Below are 23,858 nucleotides of genomic sequence, written 5' to 3'. Positions count from 1 at the left end.
TTATGTCAATTATACTTAATTAAACAAAATCATATTGGTATAAAGAGTAATAAATGAACACAGTGGAGTGGGAATCTCAAAATTGTGTTAAAAAAAAGAAAAGAAACTACTGGTAATGTTTGTGCAAAAAGAAAACATGAAAAAACCTGTGCTCCTCCTAGTGCACTGGCTGCTCCATTTCAGTCTCCTTTTCCTGTCCTGGTTATTCTCACGACTTCCTGTGGTCCAATAGGAAATAAATATTTGGTTTAAGTAAAAAGAAAGGGATAAAGTGTGGTATTTTTTTTGTTTGGCTTTTTTAAATAATGCACATTGAAAAGACAGGATAAATTCAGGCAAGAAAATATGCCTTACCCAAGACAACAACAAAAGCAAGGGGATGAGAAGAGGTGACGTATCTGAGAGTTACTTAGAAAGAAGAATGGGAGTGGAGCAAGTGGACATGGCCGAGTCAACACGACTCTTTCCAGATACTTGTCCAAGAAGGAAAGACAGATGGAGAGGTAAACACACAGAAACACAGAGTCCATGGATGTGTTTCACTAAAAAGAGAAAACTTATTGGTGGAAAGGAAACAGCCAGGAGAGAGGGAGAGTTTAAAAAAGACACAGAGAGCAGATGAATGACATAGGGTAACTCATGGAATCATCAACACCCCCAAGAAAAGAGGGCAGGAAGAGATTCAGAGCTGAGGCAGGGATCAGCTTTAAACTAGAGGGAAAAAAGGAAGAGGTCCACAAGCTATTTACAATATTTCAGAAAGCCTTCTGGAAATCGCAGTTAAATAAATTGTCAAGTTTCTCTACTTTTGGCAGACATTAAATCAGCTCTGCAGGTTAACACACTGGTTATTGCACACTGATCAGAAATTCTAATTTGCTGTTGATGACATCGTAGAAGTTTCTAGAATGTGATTGGCAGACTATATATTGTTAGTAGAGTTATCTGATTTTTACAATATCTGATTTAATTCTTCTAGCATGTGATTATCTTTGGATTAGAAGAGTGACAACCAAAAATGAGCGAGCATTTCCAGGGAACAGTGCCTATTTGTACACTTATTTAACTTTATTGCTTATTAGCATTACACCTATGACAGTGATGTATGTGATTTCATTTAAGTGACAAAATCTTTCAAGATACGGGGTTCCTGGATGAAAACATAATAAAAAGGGTCCTTGGATGAAAGGAATTGGTATGACAAGATCTTCATTGTCCCTTCATATCTAACGTTCTATAATTTTGAGAGGGGCCTGTAAACACAAGTTCAGGAATGCCTAAATGGGAAAATTGTAAAGAATACCTGAAAACACCCAGCTAACCAATGACTCACGCTAAACGAGGCAAGGAGAAAGGAAAGCAATGTAAATAGCCATTCCCACCTGGAAGGCAGTACAGGCCGGGACCAAAAGGAAAAAAATAAAACAGGATAAAAGAAGGGCGAAGAATAGAACACAAGCGCTATTAAGGGCAAAGGAGTGCTCACTTTATTGATAACCACAAAGTATTAACCAGTTTTAGGAGAGGGAATGGTTATTAGCACACTTTAGGTTCGGCACATCCACCTAGCCAAACTTTGTGTAAAGAGTGGGGTTCTTTTCTCACCAACAACGACTAAGCTAGGCTCATTCTGTACCTTATACCCTGTACTTGGATGTATCTTCGCCCACTGGAACTGGGCAAACTGAGGCCTTTAAAAAAAGTTACAAGAGAAATGGGCCAAGGTGGTGAACTGAGAGTCAAGGCTGGTCTTACCCGTGGCCTCAGTACCAGAAACGTGTCTTGGGGTAGACAGGTCAAATAGCCTGAAAATAAGCACTGGTGACGTTGGGTGGCCTTGATTCCCTGCTGGTCAGGTTCCGGGAGTAGAAAGGTCAGAAAAATGTGTTGGGTATTGAGAGGGAATGGAACGATGTGTACTTTTCTTCTGGAACTGTACTTTTATTGCTCCAACCTGGGCTCAGGTAGAGGCCAATAAGCCAAGACAAAGACCCAGGAATCGCGTCCCAGCCAGGGTGGACCCCTGGTCCCCTCTCCTCTTCCCCCATGTCTGTGCCTCCACGGCCACCGCCCCCGCCCCCGCCCCCGCCTGCTGGCGCCCGTGACCCAGTGACCCTGGAGGGCCATCTGGGACCCGTGACCCCGGATCCCTGGGCATCCGGAGCCCCCTCGCAGGCGCAGCCGCTATTAAGGCAGGAGGCTAAAGGGGAGGAGGAGGAAGGGGAGGAGACAGGCGTCCAGGGCGCCTCGGGAACCGGTACGGCGGAGCAGCGGCGACGGGGCTGGGGGGAGGCCGCCCAGGCGGCTGGGGCCGAGGAGGGACAGGTGGAGGTCGAGGCCGCCGCGGCGGCGGGGTCAGGCTCCTCGGTGGGAGGTGCGGCTGGCGGCCGCGGAGACTGGCGGCGGCTCCTCGCCTGGCTGCGGCGGCGGCAGCCCCAGTGCTGCCCCTGTGCGGCGCCCCTTCCCCGCTCCGCCGCGCACTGTTGTCATGGAGGAACCAAGATGGCGGCTCTGGCCTACAACCTGGGCAAGCGAGAGATCAACCACTACTTCAGCGTGAGAAGCGCCAAGGTGCTGGCGCTGATGGCAGTGCTGCTGCTCGCAGTGTGCCACCTCGCCTCCCGCCGCTATCGAGGTGAGCGGGCCCTCCCCCCTGCCCGGCTAGGGGAGGAGGCGACGCGGCGGCAGGAGGCCGCCCCCTCGCCCAACACCCGCCCACGCTCACGCGGCAGCCCGCCCGCCCCCGCGCCCGGCCCGCGGGGGGAGGCGGTGCCCCCACGTTCCCCCAGGTGTCCCTTTCGGCGGGCCAGGCGCCCTAGGCCGAGCGAGTGGACCCCAGTGCGGGCCGCGACAGGAAGAGGCCCCGTGGTTCTGGGCCCCCCAGCCGCCTGCACTGGCGTCGGGGACGCCTACATGGGCCTGGCCCGAGGGGCTGCCGGGGTCCCTGCTCCGGCGTGAGCGGGGCCCGGGGAGACACGCCAGGCTGAGGGCTCGCGAGCAGGTGATCGGACTGGCGGCTTCGGGGCCAGCCCGGGGAGCATGAAGGCAAAGGCTGCCTGCATGGGGGCACTTTCGAATGCAGTGGGGTCGCCGTTTCTCCGTGCTAGGGGTCCAGCTCTTAGCCTTTGTTTAATCAGGTCTCTGCCCTGCAACAGCGGGACCAACCTGTTGTTGGACAGCGGCAAGAACTGCCCCATTTTCCTTTGCTACCGGAGGCAACAGCTGGCAAAAGATGCCCTTGGCCAAGTGGAGGAGGTGTCACCCAGACTCTGTGATTCAGAAACCTTTAAAGGGTTCTGGTTGCACACTTTTTACAAAGTAAAGGCACAGGCGTAGATACCTGAAAAGAAGTTAGGAGTTGACAGTAATCCAGGTGGGCAATGAAAGCAAGTTGGAAGCAGTTTGAAAGGAGGCCTCTGCTGTTGGTTCTCAAATAGGTGTAAATGGGGAAAGGAAACGACCTCCTTATTTCACGAGTTACCTTTCAGTGATCAAGGAGTATTTACTTATCTTTTGTTGGTTGATTTAAAAAAAAAATTTTTTTTTTCTCTGTAAAAATGCCTGACAGGCTAAGGGAAATTAATAATGATAGGGTCTTTTCTTTTTGGCCTTTAGAATTATGGAAGCCATTATCAGGACTGCTCTTGGTGACTGTGAGATTGGTCAACATGGAATGTGTAATGGGACAGGTGGACATTTGGCGCTATTGCCATGTGGGTAACTTCACACCCACTTTGGCAAAAATATCCAGTAAACTGCATTCTAGAATCAGCTGTCTTCTCATCCCAGGGAATCTTTCAAATGTAGAACGTTTTGATCAGTTTTGCTATTTTGTTTTCTCCAATGTTTGAGGATTAAAAAACTCTTACTCTAGTACCATCCTGGATGAATAGCTTTTTGTATAAACAAACTGAATTGATTTAAAAAGATAAATTTTTTTTATACCCTTTTGGCCTTTTCCCTCCAGCTTTCTGTAAGATCACAGCCACACGACTTGGGAGGGCTTTGGTTCATCTGCAGTTGCTGTAACAGATCATATGCAAAATAAAACTAGCAATGTTGATGCATTAATTTGTGGTACTTTTGAAGAAGATTCTTCTAACAACTGTTAATCATATGCCAGTTGGGTATAAGATGACAGTAATCGAACTCAGTTTTTTGTAACTTTGGTGTCCTATTCCTAAAGGTAAACATGTAGCCTTCCCCCTTCCACCCCCTCCTGTTTTTAATTGTGCTTTTATCATTTGATAAGCTTGGATGCTAATGACTATATTTAGATTATTTCATCTTTTCAAGATCTGTCATCAGCAAGGAAAACAGAATGTCAGATGGAACTTCGTGAGTCAGTGTAGCAATCTGGGGCTGTTTGTAAAGCCTCCTCCAGGAGCTAGTCATCAGCCTCCCTAGGTGCTTCAGTTCCCTGAGTGTGAAGCAGAGCACCTGGTGTGGGGACTTGCCCAGACTCAGTGTCAAGAACTTGAGCCAGAGACTGTTTGGGAAAAATAATCTTACCAGGAGCTTTTTAGCCATCCTTATGCGTTGGCAGTGTCAAATGCAGATGCAGTGCCCTTTGTACAACGATGACTCTACACTTGAATGACAGTATCATGTCTTTAGAATAAAAAAGGGCCTTATACTAGATATTGTGGTTTAGACTGTATATTAAAAAGGAAGGTCAAAACTCTGAACTGTGAAATGGCAAAAAATACATATCTATCAGCAATTGAATCTAAAACACAGGCTAAGCAAACAAGAAAAACAGACAGAATCATGGATACAGAGAACATTTTAATGGCTGCCAGATGGGAGAGGGGAGGAGAATGGGTGAAGAGGTGACGGGATTAAGAAGTTCAAATAGGTAGTTACTGAGTAGCCATGGGGATGTACAGTATAGGAGATGGAGTAGCTGAAGAACTTACACGCATGACCCATGGAATGAGCAGCGGTGTGGGATCGCTTGAGGGAGTGGGTGTTGCTGGCTGGAGGGGGGCAAAGGGGAAAATCAGGACATGTAATCAATAAAATATCATTTAAAAAATTAAATAAAAATAAAATCTCCAAGGTGTGGGTGTGAGTATGCCTCAGGCAAGGAGGAGTGAATGCAGTAGAATACACCTATTCCGTATCTCTTGCTTTCTTTACAAACAACAGGGAGTAAAAGAAAGAACTATACACTGCAGAAAGTAAAGCTTGGCAAACAGTGCAGACTAACACTGAACCGTTACTATATGCCAGGTACTGTTCCAACGGTTTTACATTTTAATTCATTTTTGTATTTATACCATTCTGTAAGGTAGATATAATTTACCACATTTCATCTTCCTCCCGGCCTGTTTTTAACATTTCTGTAATCAGGATGAGCTTTTAAATTTTTGATTGTATGTCAAAGTTTAATTGATAACATTTTCTCCTACTGTTACATAAAATAATGATGTGTCTTTTAATCAGTGCTCTTAGATTCTTTGAATTACAGCATTATTTACATTTTAAAGATGAGTCATGAGAGGTTATGTTGCTTAAGGATATAAATTAGACAGTGGCTGAGGTAGGATGTAGAACCCAGTTAGTCAGCCTCGTGCCGTTCTGTTACAGCCTGGTGGGCCTTTCTCTGAGCTCCTTACCTGGTGGTGATGTACGTAGAATAGGGACTGGGAAAGCATTTTCCAGAGGGACATGGATGAAACCATTTAGAAACATGAATTCAGCCTCACAATACCAGCCAAGAGTTTTCCTATTCTTTTTCCAGTAAAGTGACTTTTTAAAAGTTTCATGTGTAGAACTTCCAGATCTAACCAGCTTACTTTTTATTACCTGTTGTTATTTTTTTCTTCTTCCCAAACTCCAGTCTCACAGTCTAACTATGGTTTGCCTTTTTACATATCTCATAAATATTTTTCTATGCCTGCCTTGGTCTTTCAATCTTCTATAGGTTTTTCCTTCAAGGCCTGGTTCAAATGTCACCACCACAGAAGTAGGAATTAGGAATTCCGTGTTTTTACAGCAATTAGTACATACTTATCACGTTGTATTATAATAATTTGTATCTGTCTTCCCCACACAAAACCCCTTGAGTCTCCAAGGGTATTTTATTTATCTTTAATTATCAAAGCTTAACACACAGAGCTTTAATTCATAAATAATTATTGTATAAGTAGGTTTTTAAAGTCTTTATTTCCTTCTGTTTTCCTCCCTGCATTTGGTTATTTTGTTTTTAATTGAATTTCATGCTCCAATAGTATGTTCAGATGTCAAATTTAGGACGTAGGTTTTTGTTGCATTATTATTATTTTCGCATAATATAGTAGAATGGCATTTTTTAAATTAAGCTTTTAACTACATTTTTAAAAAAATTATCAGTCTCTAACATTACTGAATCATAAAATGTCCATTAATATTGTGGTTACAAATTTAAAACATTTCTGTGACAAGAGGCCAGTAGCTATTGCCTGGAGGGTAGTTCCAATCTGGATATATTTCAGTTTTTTAATTGATAAAGTTAACTTGCTACAAATGCTTTACTTTTGTTGAAATGTAACTCCTTCCTGTCAGGAGGCATATTAAATGCCAGTGTTAGAATTTGTATGTTTTGGAGAATAGTGAGTTCAAAGCTTCAGATATTAAAGCAAGAAAAAGTAGCTCCAGGTCTCTTAGACTTTTCTTTATTTGACTGCTAGAAAAATCCTGATCAATGCGACACCACATGTAATGAGGCACACAGAGCTTGTCTAAAGAAAAACGAAAATGGTGATTTTCAGCACAGACTAAAGTAAAACTTGCTGAATTTTAGGCAAACCAAATATACTACAGATCATACTGTAAACTCTGTGAGCTGGTATTTTCACAGCTTGGGGAGGGAGATCCATCTAAATGTGCAGTGTGCCAAGGTAGTAGTCTATTCGGAAAATAATGAGCTACACTTTATTTAGCACAACAGATGTTTTCTTCATTTGTTACATAGTTTTCAGCTTTTAAAAAACTTGTCCTTCTATTTATTTTGTTTGCTTTTAGTATCTTTCTATTATAGAAAAATCATGCATTAAAACCTGAGACTTTAGGTTGGCAAACCAGAATGCTTATGCTGAAGATAACAATGAAGAGGAAGACAGCCATTCATCTAAATAATATTATTATTGGAGATAGCTGAAGTAGATAATTCTATACCTTTCTTTGCCGTGTGTGTGTGTGTCCTGATTTATATGAGAACTTGGCAACTGATTTCATGCTGGTTGTATTCAAGTAGCTATCAAAATTATATAAGGCAATTGAAAATAATGACTGGTTTTGTTGTGTTCTTTTGTTTGGGATTTTTCTGGGTAAATTTTCAAAGGAAAATATGCAGCAGCGTATATTACATATAGTTAATATACATAATAAAAATAGGACACATTAACTTATCTTAACATCTAGGTTTATATTTATTGATTGGATCCAAAAAAATATTTTTCCCAGGAAAAGAGGACTTTTAGAGTATGGAATTTTGTGGAGTTTTCTAGATCAGGTTAATTCATTTTGCTGACAAATATAAAAAGCCAGTTTCTTTTTATCTTCTCAGTTGTCTAGTTAATAATTCTATTACTTTTCTAACAACGTTTTTTACTAGATTCTGTCATAACAGCTGATACAGTTTCTGTCTTCTGACAGGAACTTAGCTGATGTACAGAAACTATTGAGTTCAGAGACAGGCTTATAAAAACACCTTTGCACCATAAAATATTTTAAAACTCATCATCACCTAGCATTCATTAGCAAATTAAGAATTTCTTCCCTGGGAAGGTCAGTAGCCTCAAAATCCTGTGTTTGCAGTGTTTTTGGTTAGTGGCAACTTCAAATCTGTTTTGTTGTGGGGTTTTTCTAATATGGGTTCATCAGACTAGACTGTTGTTTTCTACTCCCTGAACTACTGAAAACACAACCTGTGAGTAAAAGTGTTGAGGAAGAAAATAAGAACTTTGCATTTTATAACACATATTCTGGTGAAGAAAAGACTTTTTTAAAAAGATGTTGACATGGTACATCCATCTGCAGAAAATCATGTTGATAACCCATATAAATCGTTAACAGATAACACAATCCCACACACTGAATATTGATCAAGGTGTGTTTCTGTTTGGCCTTATGTTATAAACAAAAATCAGATAACTTTTTAAAAAAGGAGAAAGAAAGAAAAACTCCACAGAATTAATATCCAGTTATTTGCAACTTCTTACTCACTTTAATAGATGTATTAAAAGAGGTAGACATGCGATAAATATAGAATTTTTCTAATTTTAGACATTATTTACTAGAAATTTAGTAATAGGATTTTGCTACATTGCCATAATAAAAGAATGCAGCAGGAGTACTGTCTTTAAGAAAATAATTATGTGATCCTAAGTTCGTTCTTTATTCTTCCTTGATTATTTATGTAGCTTAAATTTGTTTTTGGTTTTTTTTGTTTGTTTGCTTGTTTTGGAACCAGAACTAGTTTTTAATAATTGAAAAGAATTAAGAACTGATTATTTATAGCTTCCTTAGATGTTATTAAAAAATCTTTGAAATACAGAAAACCTACCCAGACTACATATATAATTGCAAAAATTTAATAATTAATACTTTTGCTCTTCTCACCCAGTTTTCCATCAATGTAATAATGCAGTATTGTTATTTTTCCTTTCTGTTCTGTTTTAGAATTTATGACACTGAAGCAACTGTACTTTCACTATTTATACATAACTGTCTTGTGTTTGTATTACCTTTTATCTGTATGTTGACCAGATAGATAGATACCTGGATCGAAAGAAAAAAAAAAGATGTGTCCTACTTTAAATATCTGTAGGTCTCCCAATCTCCAGCCTGAATGATTCAGTGCAATTCTTGTTCTGTAATATTCTTCTTATCTGACTCCCTGTCCTGACCTTAACTATTTGTAAGACAAATAGAGTGCACTGTTGACTATAAATAAAGAACTGAAAGATTAAATTAAATAATACATGTATTTTATTGTAACCCCATGGTTAATCTGAACATCTTATTTTTCCCTCATTCATTTGACATATTTAAGCTTTTTAAATGCTTCCAACCCCCTTTTTAACTCATTCAAGTCATTTAAGATACTGTGCAGCAAAATGGCCAAAAGAAGAAGGGTGACCACCTGTCCCAGTTGTGGAACTTTCTGTGTAAAACTGACTGTCTCCACCCAACTGGGAGGAGTTGGTTGGTCATCCTACAGCAGGGAAAGAGAAATCAAGGAAAACTAAGAAAATCAAGAAATCAAGGAAATTAAGAGAAAGTAAGGAAAGTAGAGAGGCTGATTGTTAATAACTGTGAAATCTGCAGTTTGTTACTGACACTGATTATGTGTATCTTTGGCTACCATAACATAGGTTTAAGTCTTACCTTTGTAACATTCTGAAAGAATGAAATTTTGTTAAGCTTCTTAAGAGGTTTTGAGTAAGTCCTTTTCGCTGTTCACACATTTACAGAAAAGGGATAGCATGCTCCCAGGGAAGTTATGAAAATCAGGGAGAGGGTTATAAAATATTTCAATATTAACTAGGTTTCCAAATATGCTAATGTACTATGCATTATAATAGTTGAGTAGGAAGAAGTCCTTTCCAAAGTCTTTTAGCCCTTAAACTTTTCTTTCCCAAGCTAGAAATAGGAGCGATAGTTCTAAAGACCCGTTTGTGATTGAGATGATGTCCCCAGAAAGAAAACCTGAAGTAGAAGGAACTGCCAAAAACCTGAAGTAGAAGGAACTGCCAAAGCAGCGAATGTAGCATTGAGAGGTTAGGGATTCTCTTCTAGTGTGAAGTATCTGTTACTAGTGGCTCTTTTCCCCCTGAATAGTAAAGTATTGATATTTACGTTTCTCACAGATGAGTAATTTAATATGCACCTAGAAGATATGACTTTGTAAAGAATAAAGACTACTTTCTCACCTCAAAGAGCTTACATAGGGTCAGATAACCAACATATAAAGATTTAACTATTGTTTGTAACACTGCTGTGTTTAACTGTTATAGGCAGTGATTCATGTGAATACCTTCTTTCAAGTGGCAGATTTCTTGGAGAGAAAGTTTGGCAACCTCATAGTTGCATGATGCATAAATACAAAATCAGGTAAGTCTTCTCCATTTTGGTGTTTCGTTTTCTTTCCCTATGATGGGTTGTAATATCTAATTGAGAAGGGTTGGTGAAACAAAGAAAGTATTCTGTGGTACTTTTATATATGATGGTAGAGAATTGCTGAAGGAGGAAAGAGGTGGAGGGGGGTCCAAATGAAGATTTCTGCCCAAGAGCATTAGGAAAGAGTCCTGGTTTTATCTCAGGTGAAAAACAACAGGCCCTGAATGAAGGACTCTTGCTTTGGGACTTAGATAGTTACCTCATAGACTTATTCTGAAATAATGGATGTAAAGCTCTTCATATGGTTAGAGTACATCTTAAAGACTTAATAAATGGGAGCTGTTATTATTGAGGTTAGTTGATCATACAGGAGCTGGTAGGTTAAGCAAACATGGCCACCTGTTTTAAAGCAGTGTAGTTACTATATATATAATAGTCCTATACTACTTTCTTCACAAACTGTGCTTTGAAACACCAGTATGCTGTTTTTATTTATTTTCATTAATGTGTCTTTGTTGATTTCAGCGAAGCAAAGAACTGCCTTGTAGATAAACATATTGCATTTATTGGAGATTCCAGAATTCGTCAATTATTTTATTCATTTGTAAAAATAATTAATCCTCAGTTCAAAGAAGAAGGAAATAAGGTAAAATTTGTCTATTCTCTTTAGAAGTTAACCAACAGAGTAGTTTTGGAAGGAATGTGCCTCTTCACATTAAGGCAAGGAACTATAGATGTTGTGCTTTGGTTTGGGAAAGGTACAGTAGGGAAAGGGATGATTTACTATAATGGGAAATATAAGAAAAAGAAGCAGTGGGTATTGTCAAGCCTTTTATTAACTTAAAGCTTTAGTTTTTAGAAATAATAAATTCTTTTCATGGAAAAACTTTTAAAAATTCCTTAAAAAGAAAACAAAGAAAATATTCTTATCCTCCTTTTAATATTTGCCATACACCTTTTGTCTCTTTTTTAAAAAGTATAATTGTAATCTTTTAGGACATATATTTTTATGTCTCACTTATTTCTCCACCACTTATCATAATTCAACATGTTATTACATAATCAACATAAGTGTTTTCATAATGCCAACATATTATTGAGTGAATATAATGTAACTTTATATAATCCTCCCATTTCTTAACTTTTTGTAGTTTTTTATTTTTTCACTTTGCTATTTTAAATTACATATTTGTTTGAAAACTTTGCTTTTTAAAGTATTTCCTTAGGATGGAATCTCTGCCATGTAAATATTAGGTATATAAATGTAGAAATACTTCAAAAATCATTAATTATATTGTTAAAATGTTTCAATTTATATTGTAAGTAATGTATGCCAGGCCCTAATTTCCTGTAACCTTGCTGGTACTGGGCACTCATGCTGTAAAATTAAACCAACAGTATAACAACAAATGTATACTCTTTTTAGAAAATATTTCTTATTTTAAAAATATATCTTTCTTCTAAATAGCCATTCTTCTGGGAGGAAAAAAGAAACCGAGAGAGAGAGAGAGAGAGAGAGAGTGTGTGTGTGTGTGTGTCTTTGACTATAACAAGTATGATCATTTCTCTGTATGTTTGATAATAATTATTTTTTGTGAACTATCCCATCGTATTTTCCTGTTTATCCATTTTGAAGTGATCCAGATTTCTAATCTCTATCTTCAGCTGCATATGATTGGGAGTGAGGAATGTCAAGGAGAGAAAAGTGAAGTACAAGAAAATTCAGAATTATAGGTGAAATATCTTGTGAATTCATGATGAAAATCTGCCTGTACACATTCAGTTTGCCCTGTAGTAAGGAGTTGAAAAATTAGGCACTTTATAACTAAGACTTCATAAGTAGCTAGGCACGTAATGATGATGATAGTAGTGGATACTAAATTTTTTGGACCTATTTCTTGTGAGAAGAGCCCTTAGGTTATTAGAGGTTTTGTCCACTAGGAAAGACTAGTAGAAATTTTAAAATTGAATAATGGAAAACTATAAAGTCAGCTTTTCACTTTATTTTTTTTATCACAATTGTCAAGCAGGATACATCTAAATTTATATGCATTTAAAAACACAGTTTGTCAGTCTTAGGGAGACAGTTGTTGAGAAACTGTTTAGGTCAAACTGCTAAAGGAGCATTTACTAAATTTTGTGTTACTTAGTTCTCTTGTCTCCAAACAACTTGAGGACAGAGCTTTTTTTTTTTTTTTTTTTTTTTTTTTTTTTTAATTCGTGTGCCTAGCACAGTCTGGCATGTTATAAAAGCTGCTGTTCCTGCTGCTGATGATAATGATCTTTTAGCCTTGATATGGGTTTGTTTGGGTAGAATAGAAGTTTTGAAGATAATTCTTTGTCTGAATATGTTTCTTTTCTGTGTTGAGGGGAAAAAATGTTTTAAAAGAAGCTTTAGAGCAGGACTTTTTTCAAATGATATTTTGTGGAAGACTGATTCTATGAGAGGCTCTGGTCAAATAAGTTTGGGCAGAGCTGAATATCATATCCCCCTCTTAGTTAGTTTTAATCTACGTTAGGATATTAAACACTTGAAGTCTTGCAGTAAGAAATCTGTTTGTGTTGCTTCCAGCTGGTGGGGAAGCTACATACTCTGGGGCCCATTCTACCTCAAATTAACCAAATCCCAGATTAAAAAAAATACTTGGTGATGTATTTCTAGACTTTGAATAAGTGGAAGACACTCCCCAAAATGAACAACAGTGAGGCAAAACCAGATATGGGAACAATAACAGTGGGCACACAGTAGATACTCAGGTTGCCCTGACGACAGATGCCTACAGCTGCCATGCCCACTATGCAGAAAACTAAGCTTTGGGCCAGTGTATTTCTCAGTAGTAATATTGGAAGTCAGAGGACAGTAGAATAATATCTTTAACATTCTGAAAGAAAATACGTTTCAGCCTAGAATTGTATACCAGGGACACAAATTTCTGTGTTCTTGAAATATGGAACATTTTCAGATAACTAACACCTGTGAGCCCTGGCTGGTGTGGTTCAGTGGATTGAGTGCCAGCCTGCAAACCAAAGGGTTGCCTGTTCGATTCCCAGTGAGGGCACGTGCCTGGGTTGTGGGCCAGGTACCCAGTTGGGGGCACGCGAGAGGCAACCACATATTGCTTATTTCTCTCCCTCTCTCCTTCCCTTCCCCTCTCTCAGGAAATAAGTACATAATATCTTTTTTAATTAAAAAACATTTTTTTAAAACTGAGGGTTTTTCTAACAATTTTCTAAAGGATAAACTTCAGGGAGGAGGGAAATAATTCAGAAAAAGTTCTGAAGTATAAGAAACAGTTGTGAAAATAGTAAATGTGCATGTATATCTAAACAAATGGCACCTTTATAAAATAATAATGTCTTTTTATACTTTATTAAAAGAAGGTACTAAAGAACTATCCAATAATATTTGCAAGAAAGTCAGAGGGAAATTATCACAAGTATCCTAATAGCCTCTTCACTCTTTAAGGTATTATCTTACGGTAGAGCTTAAAGATGCATAGTAAAACTTCAAGCATAAGGATTAAAAGGATAGAATTAGAATGTATAAATTCCAAACCAGCAGAAGAAAAAAATGAAACAAAACCACACTTGTCTAATGCCAAATATGTTTTTTACATACATACATATATACCCTACATGCATATATAAAAACATATATACATGCAAAAATTGTTACATATATGTATATGAAAATTACATATATGTGAAGGAGCTAGAAATCAAAAAAGATAGTGGAAACATTTATAATCAAAATAAGTGCAAGTAGTATAAACTTGTCAGCTAAACACAGATTATCAGGTTGGTTTAAAAAAGAACTTTCTTCTGCTTAAAAAACATACCTAAAACAAAAGGATATGGGATAGTTTTAATTAAAAATAAGGAAAGGTTTATCAAATACTTACTAAAGAAAAATAAGTCATTAATATAAGGCAAAGTAAATTTTAAGGGATTAAATATTATCAAGGATACAGATTTTAATTAATGAAAAGTTCAAATCACTATGATATGAAACTTGTAGACATTTAATAAATTAGTCTTAAAATGTATAAAACAAAAAATTAATAAGATTATAGTGGGAAATTGACAAATTCTCCATCATAGTGGGTTAACTGCTCCCTGCTCATGCAAATAATTACAGAAAAAGCAAATAAAGTTAGTGAACCCATAGGAGAATATTAATAAGGTGATTTCATATACTTATAGCTCAATACTTAAAGAATATACTGAAAATTCAGACACTATATTTTTTTCAAAGCACACCTGGAGCCTTTTTTTTTACCATCTATTGGGCTATTTAAAAAGTTCCAAAGATATCAGAGAACTGATATTATTGTTTCTCTACTAGTTAAGTTCCTATATTCTAATCTAACCTGATAAAATTTCTAGAAGTCTACAATAAATGGTAAAATGTTAGACACATTTCTGTTAAACTCAAAAGACAAGAGTGCCCATTATTGCTGCTTATATTTGACATCATATTATAAGTTCTTAGCCAAAGAATGATAATTTAAAGACATAAGGGTCAGAAAGAAATAAAGTCAGGATTTCATCTGATATAATTACCTATATAGAAATCTCTAAAGAATCTATAGGAAATTTATTAGATGTAGTACAATTTTTAATAAGGTAGCTGATTATAAGATGCACATACAAAAATTAATTAGAATAACTCATTGAAGCTGTTAATTAATTTCATATCAACATGTCAGAAATATAGAGTTCAAAAATATTATTTAAAATATACTGTATGCAATAGTTACAAAAACTATATAGTGTGTAAAAATAGAATAGCATATATGGAAGATCTCTATGTAGAAAAAAATCATGAAATTTTATTTAAAGATAATTTAAAGTGATATGATTAAATGGAAGATATATGCTATATTCTGGAATGGGTAGACTCAATATTGTAAATATGTCAGTTATTCCCAAATTGATCTGTAAGTTCAACATAATTAAAATAAAATCTAGTAGAATTTGTTGTGAAACTTAACTAGTAGATTCTAAACTTTATATGGAAAGGTAGTAGGCAAACAATAACCACAACAGAGCTGAAGAACAAGGTAAGAAAGGACCTGTTCTCCAATACCAAGACTTACTTTAACTCTGTATTAATATATTTCAGTTTTGGTAGAGCTAAACAAAGAAACCAATGGAACAAAATAGAGAGCTCTAAAGTAGACACATGCATAATAGACTTAATAAGTAACAGATATGCCAAAACTATGAAACCTTTAAAAACAAATGTAGGAGAATATCTTTATCACCTCAAGTAGAGAAAAGTTCCTTATGTAAGAAGCAAAAGTATTAACCATAAAATAAAAGATAAGTTTACATATTTAAGATTAAGAGTATCTGTTCATCAGAAGATACCTTAAAGAAAAAAGACTAGCTATAAACTGGGAGAAGATATTTATAATATGTAGTCGAGAGATATAAAGAACCACAAAGTAATAAAAATGATGACCCAACAGAAAACAAAGGGGAAAGGTATGACCACACATTTCACAGAGGAGGAAAACAAGTCCCAGCGTCAATCTGAAAGATACTTAACCAAGGGAATGCAAATCAAGACCATAGTGAGATACCATTTTACACCCATTTTTGTGGCAGAAACTAAATTCGACAAGGGCAAAAAACATGAAGTCTGACAAGATGTATTTAGAGAATCTGTCTCTCATAGACTGTTGGTGAGAATAGAAACTGTTAGAAACACTTCAGGAAATAATTTGTCTTACCAAATGTGAGGGTGAACATTTGTATAGCCCATGAACCTTTAGAACAGCGATTTTGAACCAGTGTACTGCAAGAATTTTTAAAACGTGCAGTACCTAACTATTTAGTCAGGGACACTGACCTCTTTTCCCTTAGACTGTCAAATAAAATAATGAAAGCAGCCAACACAATAGTTGTATGATGTGAATGAATCAAAATTACACCTATTTTTCTCATAGCAGCAACAAATATATTTGCTTGTGTGTGTGCCCCAACTTTAGCAATTACTTTATGTGTGCCATGAGATGAAAAACGACGAAAATTGCTGCTTTAGAACTATTGTGAGGGGAACTCTACCTATGTATTAAGAGACATATACATGAAGGTAACTCTCAGTGTTGTTTGTAATGTGGACTTGGTCCATTGTATTAACTGATCTAGACTCTATAAAAATAATAAATATATTTGATATATATTGATAAAATAAATTGATATATATGTTTCTAAAGACCAGGGAATGTTCTAGATTACAGGAGGCTAAAAAAACACCTGACAATTAAATGTAATACCTGATTTTAATTGAGTTCTAGATTAAAATATAAAAACTATAGAAGGACATTGGGAAATTAGGGAAATCTGAACATGAGCTGTATATTAAATTATATTATTTTATCAATGTCAAATTTCTTGGGTGGTATTATAGTTTTATAACTATGTAAGAGAAAGTCCATGTTCTTAGGAGACATTATACTTAAGTATTTAAGGATGAAATGTTTTATCTGCAATTTACTTTCATATGGTTCAACAAAAGAGAAAAACTATATGTGTGTACAGAGTGAGACATGAAGCTGGTGTGGAAAATGTTAGTTGGTAAAGGGCATTTGGATGTTCATTATAGTTTTGTCAACTTTGCCAACTTTGCATAAGTTTGAAATTTTCAAAATTGAAACACAGGAAGTTAACAATACTAAACAATATAGTATTTAAGGATGCACATACTGGTAAAAAAATATATAATAAAAATAAATAAAATCCAAGGTAGCTCTTTCCTTTGGGTAAAAGGCAAGGAAAAGAGGGAGCGGCCCACACATGCCGTTCTGTATGTTGGTCGTGCTCTGATTTGTGCTATGGAGTCATAAGTGCTTATGTATTTTTACTGTGCTTTGTGACTTACATATCATTTTCCTGTATATATCAAATGTTATATTAAAATAATAAAGGAAAAGGAGAGACTGAGTTGAATTAATTGAGCTATGCAAAAGGAGGATAAAGAAAAGTGCATGACGTTATTTCTCTGAGGAAAATTTTTACAAGGCAAAGATGGGGTAGGAGGAGAAGAACAGAATACCTGTGTGATTTTGTCTGAGCTAGTATTTCCCACACTTGTTTGGCCAAGAAAACTCTTTCATGTAACACACCTAAAGGTTCCATTGGGTTAATTGTCCCAGGAGTCCATCCAGAAAATGATGCTTGAGCTAACAAGAATGTTAAAAGTTAGCTGGTTAATAAAAGCCAACTTTATTTCACAAAGATAAAATAAATGCTATCTGTATGGTTAGATTAATGAACACACTTCAACCTTGGCTTTAGGAAGAGAATTAGCTTTTATCCCCGACTCCACCCTGGGTTTCTAACTCTGAAAGGATTTCTGTTTTTTATATGGAACACGTGATTACAAGAAGTTGTCTCCAGATTTTAATTTTTTCTACAACTAGACTATTTGCTGCCTTCAAATGTGAAACCTGTAATAACTTAGAGTCATATGTGTTAATTCTGGCTCAGCTAGGTCTGTACTTGTATATTGGTGAGAATGGATTAGCTGTTGCTGCAGCAGTGAAGCACCCTAGAATTTTAACGCAGCAGACGTTCATGTCTCCCCCAGCACTGTGCGTCCCAGGAGAGGCCTTGCTCCAGGCAATCGTTCGGGGAGTCCCCCTGTGGAGTTTTCCCCTTTTTTAGTCATACCGCTTGGAACACTTAGCTGCCTCAGTCTCCACGTCAGGTGAAGCCAGAGACTAAAGAGTTGCCCTGGGAAGCTCAGCTGGGAAGTGACCCACATCACAGCTGTCGATACATCACAAATGGGTCGTGTTGTCCTGTCCAATTGGAAGGGACTCAGGAGATAGAGGGGAGCAGCTATTCTCTGCCATAGATAATAGTACTGGGACTAAATTGAAATCATGGCAAGCTTGGCAAAAAGATATTTTATATAGGCATATTCATATTTCTGTTTGTTTTGATGAGGTTTTGTCTTTGAACTACATCTTTGATGTGGAAAAGCGCATATAAACAATTTAACTAGTGTCACTTTTTGGTGTTCTATGCAGTTCTTTCCCTCTTCAGGTTGCCTATAGATCATTGAGATATGATACATAAATAAATTAACAAAGCAGCTAAAGGGAGAACTATTTACATAAAATTTATACATTACTATTTCTGGTGTCTCGTTTTTTATGGCAGCATGAAAACATTCCTTTTGAAGACAAGATTGCATCAGTTAAAGTGGTAAGTTCACATAATAGTAAGCAAATTGTTAAAATGTTGAAACTATATTCATTGGTTAATTTACAGAACAGCTAATGCTTTGTGCATATTAAATATATTTCAGTGTACTGAGAGTAGATAAGAATAGTAAAATAATTGAATAAATGTTTGTGTGTACTGTTTTGTGCAATAAAATAGAAAATTTTGACTCTCAGGTTTTTAATCCAGGAAAAAATATGTGTTAATTTGAAACCAGTGTGTGTGCAAATTCACTGTTCGTAAAAGAATATATGTGAATTTTCTGAATTTATAGTCACAGAGACCTCTCCTAGATACTGAGAATACAGTAGGGATCCACTATCCTAGACTTAATGGAGCTTGCAAATCATTATAGTCCTTTACATATAAATAAATGGGGAATAAGGATGGCAAAAAAAGAAAAAGTGGGGCATTAGGCATGTACAGAGCAAGAAATTAAAAGTAATTATCCTCCTTGAGGAAGTGATGCTTTAAAGGCCTCAGAGATTGGTACAGAGCTCGTCAGGCTTGGTGGAGAGGTTTATGAGCCTTTCAGGCAGAAGGAACAGTCAGTGCAAAGTGATGGAGAAGATGCGCATATAGAGCATTCCAGAAGCTGACTGAAAACTGAAAGGGTATGTAGAGCAAAGGGAAGGAGGCAAGAGAAAAGGCAGAAAGTCTAGGCCAACGCCAGATCCTGCACCTTCTTAGCAACTTTAAGGACTTGATCTTATTCTGAGGGCAATTGAAATTCCTTGAATATTTAAGCAGAGATGTGAGAAGATCAGATTTTAAATTTTTAAAAGATTACTTTGACTAAAATGTGGACACCAAGAAAACTATTGTGCAACTATTGCCAAATTGAGATGGGAGATGAGGAATGCGTAGACAAGGTGGTAGTCTTTTATTTCTTTCGTGGGATTTTTTTTTTTTTTTTTTTTTTTGGTAGCTTGAGATAGATTTAATAAGGGAATTATTATATAAGTTGTTCAGATCTTTTAAAGTGCATTTGGCTTTAGTTTTTGATTTTTATCTTACTGTTAGATTTATTTTAATACAAGTTTCAAGTTTTTAGTAATGCTTTTTTTTCAGTTAGAATTTTCAGTATTATTTTTTATTGGTTTCAGGTATACCGCATAGTGGTTAGGCAGTCACATACTTTACAAAGTATTTCTTCTGGTATTTCCAGTACCCCCCTGGTACCATAGCTATTGACTCTATGTCGTATCCCCTGACTATTTTGTACTGCTTAATCCCTTCACCTCTTCTACCCAGTTCCTATGTTCCCATTCCCACCCCCATGACAACCAGCAAAGTGATGTTTCACTTTTAAGTACTATGTAGGAAATATGTTAATGTTTAAGTACTAGGTAGGAAATAGGTTAATGTTTATTTCCAATGGTGGATGTAACAGCTTCTTTGATTTTTTCTTTTCTTACATGTTTCTTAGGATTTTCTGTGGCATCCAGAAGTCAATGGTTCTATGAAACAGTGTATCAAAGTGTGGACTGAGGTCTGTATTTGAAAATATAGGTCTCTCTGGTTTAACAGCTCATGAGCATTCATTGTTTTTCTCTTACTCAGCTATTCCATTTTCGTGTACTTTACACAACCCTCTTGATAGCAACTAAGCTATGCTGGATTGATTCTGTCACTTTACTGAGAAGAGAAAGTGTGTTGATGCAATATCTCCATTATCACCCTTCCAACCCTAAGGCGATTATGCTGATACCATACTTTCCAGATTTAAAATTTTCTGTCACTGCTTATAGCTCAGTTAATTCAGACACCGGTAATCTTTCTATCACAATACACATTCCTTGGAGTGTTTTTCTACTTTGTCCTTCAAACTTATGCCCAAATAGTTCAGGAAACTTTTGGTTTTTTGGTAGCCTTTTTTTTCCCTTTTATCATTATATTTGTGACCCAAAAGTCAAGCCTATTGTATTTTGGCTCACAACATTCAGAGATGAATAGTATATAAAGACAAGCATGTTATTAAGGTCAGAAAACCCCTCAGTTCCCACAAGTCCACTTCAGAACCTCCATGGTAGGCTTTATATAGCTCCTCATCAGTCTTTTCATTAAAATTGTATTCTTTCCCAGAGGGATTTGCATTTGGGATGGATAAAACAATATTCAATTTTGTTGACCTTATTTTACGTAATTACTTGTGCTGCTATGGTATCTTTCTTTGCTTCTTTCTACAGTAAATGTTTAGTATTGCAACCACTTCATACAACCAAATAAGCTTTTATACAATCTGTTGGGAACCTAGTCAACATTTCTAATTTTGTTTCTTTGAGAAAATGTGTTTAAGTTTTCAAAAAACAAACATGCAGACAACTAGAATTCAGCTTTCTGGTAAATTGGGGTCTCACATAATTGTGTTTTGTTTTTATCGATAGGGTTTTAAATGTCCAGGAGTGTAGAATGTTACGCGTATATTTCCAACAGCTTAACAATTTGTTTCATATTTGTTCTGGACCTGAAAGTATATCCATTAAAGTAGTAGAAATTCACAATTAAGGAAACATCAGTGCAGTATAATTTATAAGTTCTGCAAGTTTACAGAAAATCATTGTTATTTATTAACCTGGAGATACATTGCATTTCCAGATTTTAAATCTTTATAATTTGCTAAAACTAGTTTTTGGAGCTTTAGATTCTGTTACAAAATTTCGTATTATTACGGGGAAAGGGAGAGTTTCAACTTAATTAGGCAGATGGTCATGTAATTACCTAAGATTTGTTGGTTGATTGGCTTTATTTCTTTAAAGACTATATATGTACTTACGTATTTATTTTTTACTATTTCCATAGTAAACTGCTAGATCCTAAGAATACAGAGGTTCACAGTTTTACTATTTATGTGCTATTGCTAGCGTTATGCTGGTTGTCAGGCACGTGGCAGGGAATAAACCGCACTCGGCCCTCGGGGAATTTGCAGTCTGGTGTTTAGAGACTTTCTGATGAATGACGTGGTAAGATGAAGGGCAGCAGCACAGTGAACACAGAGGACGGATGAAAGCGCCGTGGATGGAGGCGCTTGGGATAGGGGCTGGTTAAATCTAGGTGATGATCCAAGAAAGCTTTTTGGAGGAGTTGGTATTTCCTGAAGAGCTGTAGGTTACAAAGATAAAGTTATATGCCATATAGAAGCTTATAGGCATAAAAACAAAGTTGAATGTAGACAACTCTACTTTTATTCGACAGATGTTTATAAATCACCTGCCATATTTTTGGCACTAGGCTAGACACTGTTGATACCCTGAGTAGCATAATAGAGTTCCTCTCCTCAAAGAGCTTGTAGATGACTGGCAAATATTGGGAATTAAGGAAACAATGTGACAGGTACCAGATAGGGTATCTATGGGGTAGAAGAGCATTACAGAGGATAGGCACTAAATGTACTTTTTTAAGTTTTCAAAACTAATTTTCAGAAAAAGTAATCTTAAAGGTGAGGGTCTGGAGTGAGAAAGGTAGATTATCCTAAGCAAAAGAAATAACATGTGCAAAGGTGCTAAAGATGCAGTGCAGCCTGTTCAGGGACCCACCAGCAGTCTGAGTGTGGTTGGGGCTGGGCTTCAGAGCGCTCCTTTAGTTGTCTTTGGTTTTGGTGGTTAATATCATGAGCTTCATTTTGGAAGAGAGTTGGTAAGAGATGAGTTAAGCAGATACTATGAATAATACCCTAAGCAATATTTGGTGTGGTATAGATTTACTGTATCTGTTTTTGATTAATTCTACATACTTCAGCCTGTATTTTCTAAAAATAAGGATATTAGGTTGAATTTATTTTAAGGGTAGTGAAGAACCATTGAAAGTTTTAAACGGGAACAGTGGGAAATTAGACTAAATTGTGAAGAAAACAGCAATTTAGGGTTTTGTCTTTTTTTTTAAGATTCATTCATTTATTTTTAGAGCGAGGGGATGGGAGGGAGAAAGAGAGGAAGAGAAACATCAGTGTGCAGGAGATACATGGATCAGTTGCCTCTTGCACACCCCCAGCCAGCAACTTGGCCTGCAACCTAGATATGTTTCCTGACTGGGAATCAAACCAGTGATCTTTTGGTTTGCAGGCCGGCGCTCAATCTGTGGAGCCTCACCAGCCGGGGAAGCAATTTATATTTCATTCTGTAGGTGAATGGTAGTCATTAAGAAATGTGAGCTACTTAGGTTGATTTAGGGAGTCTTGCTGTGGAGTGGGATGGTATTTGAAGTTACTTGAATGGAAGAAATTGAATAGGCAGAGAATTTAGAAATTAAAGAAAGTTTAGGAACGGAACTACCCAAAAGATCTGAGAAGGGGCAGTGAAAAGGATAAGAGGAAGGCAGGGGGAGAATAACTCACGTGCCACAGGAAAGAGTTTTAAGAAGTGGATAGTCAGTGCTGTCACATTAGGAACTAGATAAGGTAGCATACAGCTTACAGGCCTGGGCGGTCCAGAGTTCATTAGTGGACTCTGAGAGCAGTTTTAATGGATGTTGAAGCCCTAAATCAAAACATGATCAATGTTTTTGAGAGAGAAAGAAATTGGCATAGTGAAGGCAAAATGCCCTTTCAGGTAATCTGTTGGTTAAATGTGTAAAACAAAAGAATCTGAGTGTGAGAAAAAGTCGAAGGAATATTTTTTGAAGAGAAAGATGATTCAACACTTGTAGATTGAGGAATATTCAACACTTGTAGATAGATTGTAGAAATATAAATTGCTTCCCCGGCTGGTGAGGCTCCGCAGATTGAGCGCCGGCCTGCAAACCAAAAGATCACTGGTTTGATTCCCAGTCAGGAAACATATCTAGGTTGCAGGCAGATGTGAAGGGGGATAAAACTGATAACAGGAGTAAAACGGAAGGGGACGTAGACTCAGGGTAAAGGGTTCCCCATTAGAAGGAATAGGGACATACTTCACTGACCTGTCAGAGGAAGGTGGGCTGGGTGAGCGTATGGCGAAGTTGAGAGAACGGAGGAAGGCAAGAACATATAGCTAGATGCATCCTATTTCCTCTTTGAAAGGTGAGAATTAGGCCTTACGTGGAAAGTGAGGAGGAGGACAAGAGGGACCAGAGTAAGGAAAACAAGATTTCAGCAACCACTGTGAACAGTGAAAAAAAACCCGCCTCGGGATGCGGAAAAGTTTCAGTATGAAATAATGTAAAATGAAGCAGGGAGTACTTTTCCATTAAATTCTTGCCACCTGTGAGACAGGCAGGACGATATTATACGTATCTTACAAAGCAAAGACACAGGCTTAGAAAGATTGGTTAACGGTGCTGGACTGGAAACAGAGGTACCTCTGAAGGGAAATAGGTTAATTTTGTTATTTTTTTCTAAGTGTATAGTTTTCTTTGAAAGTATGTATCACCTTTATAATGAGAGACTAACACACTTTTATATATGGGTCAGATGTTTTTCTAACTTCTTATTTTTAATTATTTCTTGTGCACACAATTATAATGTCGAGTCTTCTATGTTGTGCAAAGTACATTGAACTCAGGAGTCAGAAGACTTGGGTTCTGGCTTTGTCCCTGCC

General features: G+C 37.1%; 1 protein-coding gene across 2 annotated transcripts in view; it reads left to right on the top strand.

Moving 5' to 3' along the window:
* Positions 1-2,238: 2,238 nt before the first annotated feature.
* CASD1 (CAS1 domain containing 1) overlaps positions 2,239-23,858 on the top strand; it is a 44,682-nt gene continuing 23,062 nt past the window's right edge. Inside the window, exons 1-5 of one of the 2 annotated variants that reach the window (XM_054564618.1) lie at positions 2,239-2,635; positions 10,005-10,101; positions 10,633-10,753; positions 18,283-18,327; positions 19,775-19,837. In XM_054564618.1, coding sequence (XP_054420593.1) covers positions 2,503-2,635; positions 10,005-10,101; positions 10,633-10,753; positions 18,283-18,327; positions 19,775-19,837 — 459 coding nt within the window. In that variant the 5' untranslated portion in view covers positions 2,239-2,502. Of the gene's footprint in view, positions 2,636-2,933; positions 3,002-10,004; positions 10,102-10,632; positions 10,754-18,282; positions 18,328-19,774; positions 19,838-23,858 lie in introns of those variants that run through there. The other variant, XM_054564619.1, reaches the window with a different exon arrangement.

Source organism: Pteronotus mesoamericanus, unplaced genomic scaffold (genome assembly GCF_021234165.1).
Source record: "Pteronotus mesoamericanus isolate MK-2021 breed Mesoamerican mustached bat unplaced genomic scaffold, CSHL_Meso_final scaffold_85, whole genome shotgun sequence".
Lineage (NCBI taxonomy): Eukaryota > Metazoa > Chordata > Mammalia > Chiroptera > Mormoopidae > Pteronotus > Pteronotus mesoamericanus.
Note: the sequence above shows the minus strand (reverse complement) of the source record. Positions and strands in the feature narration are given on the sequence as shown.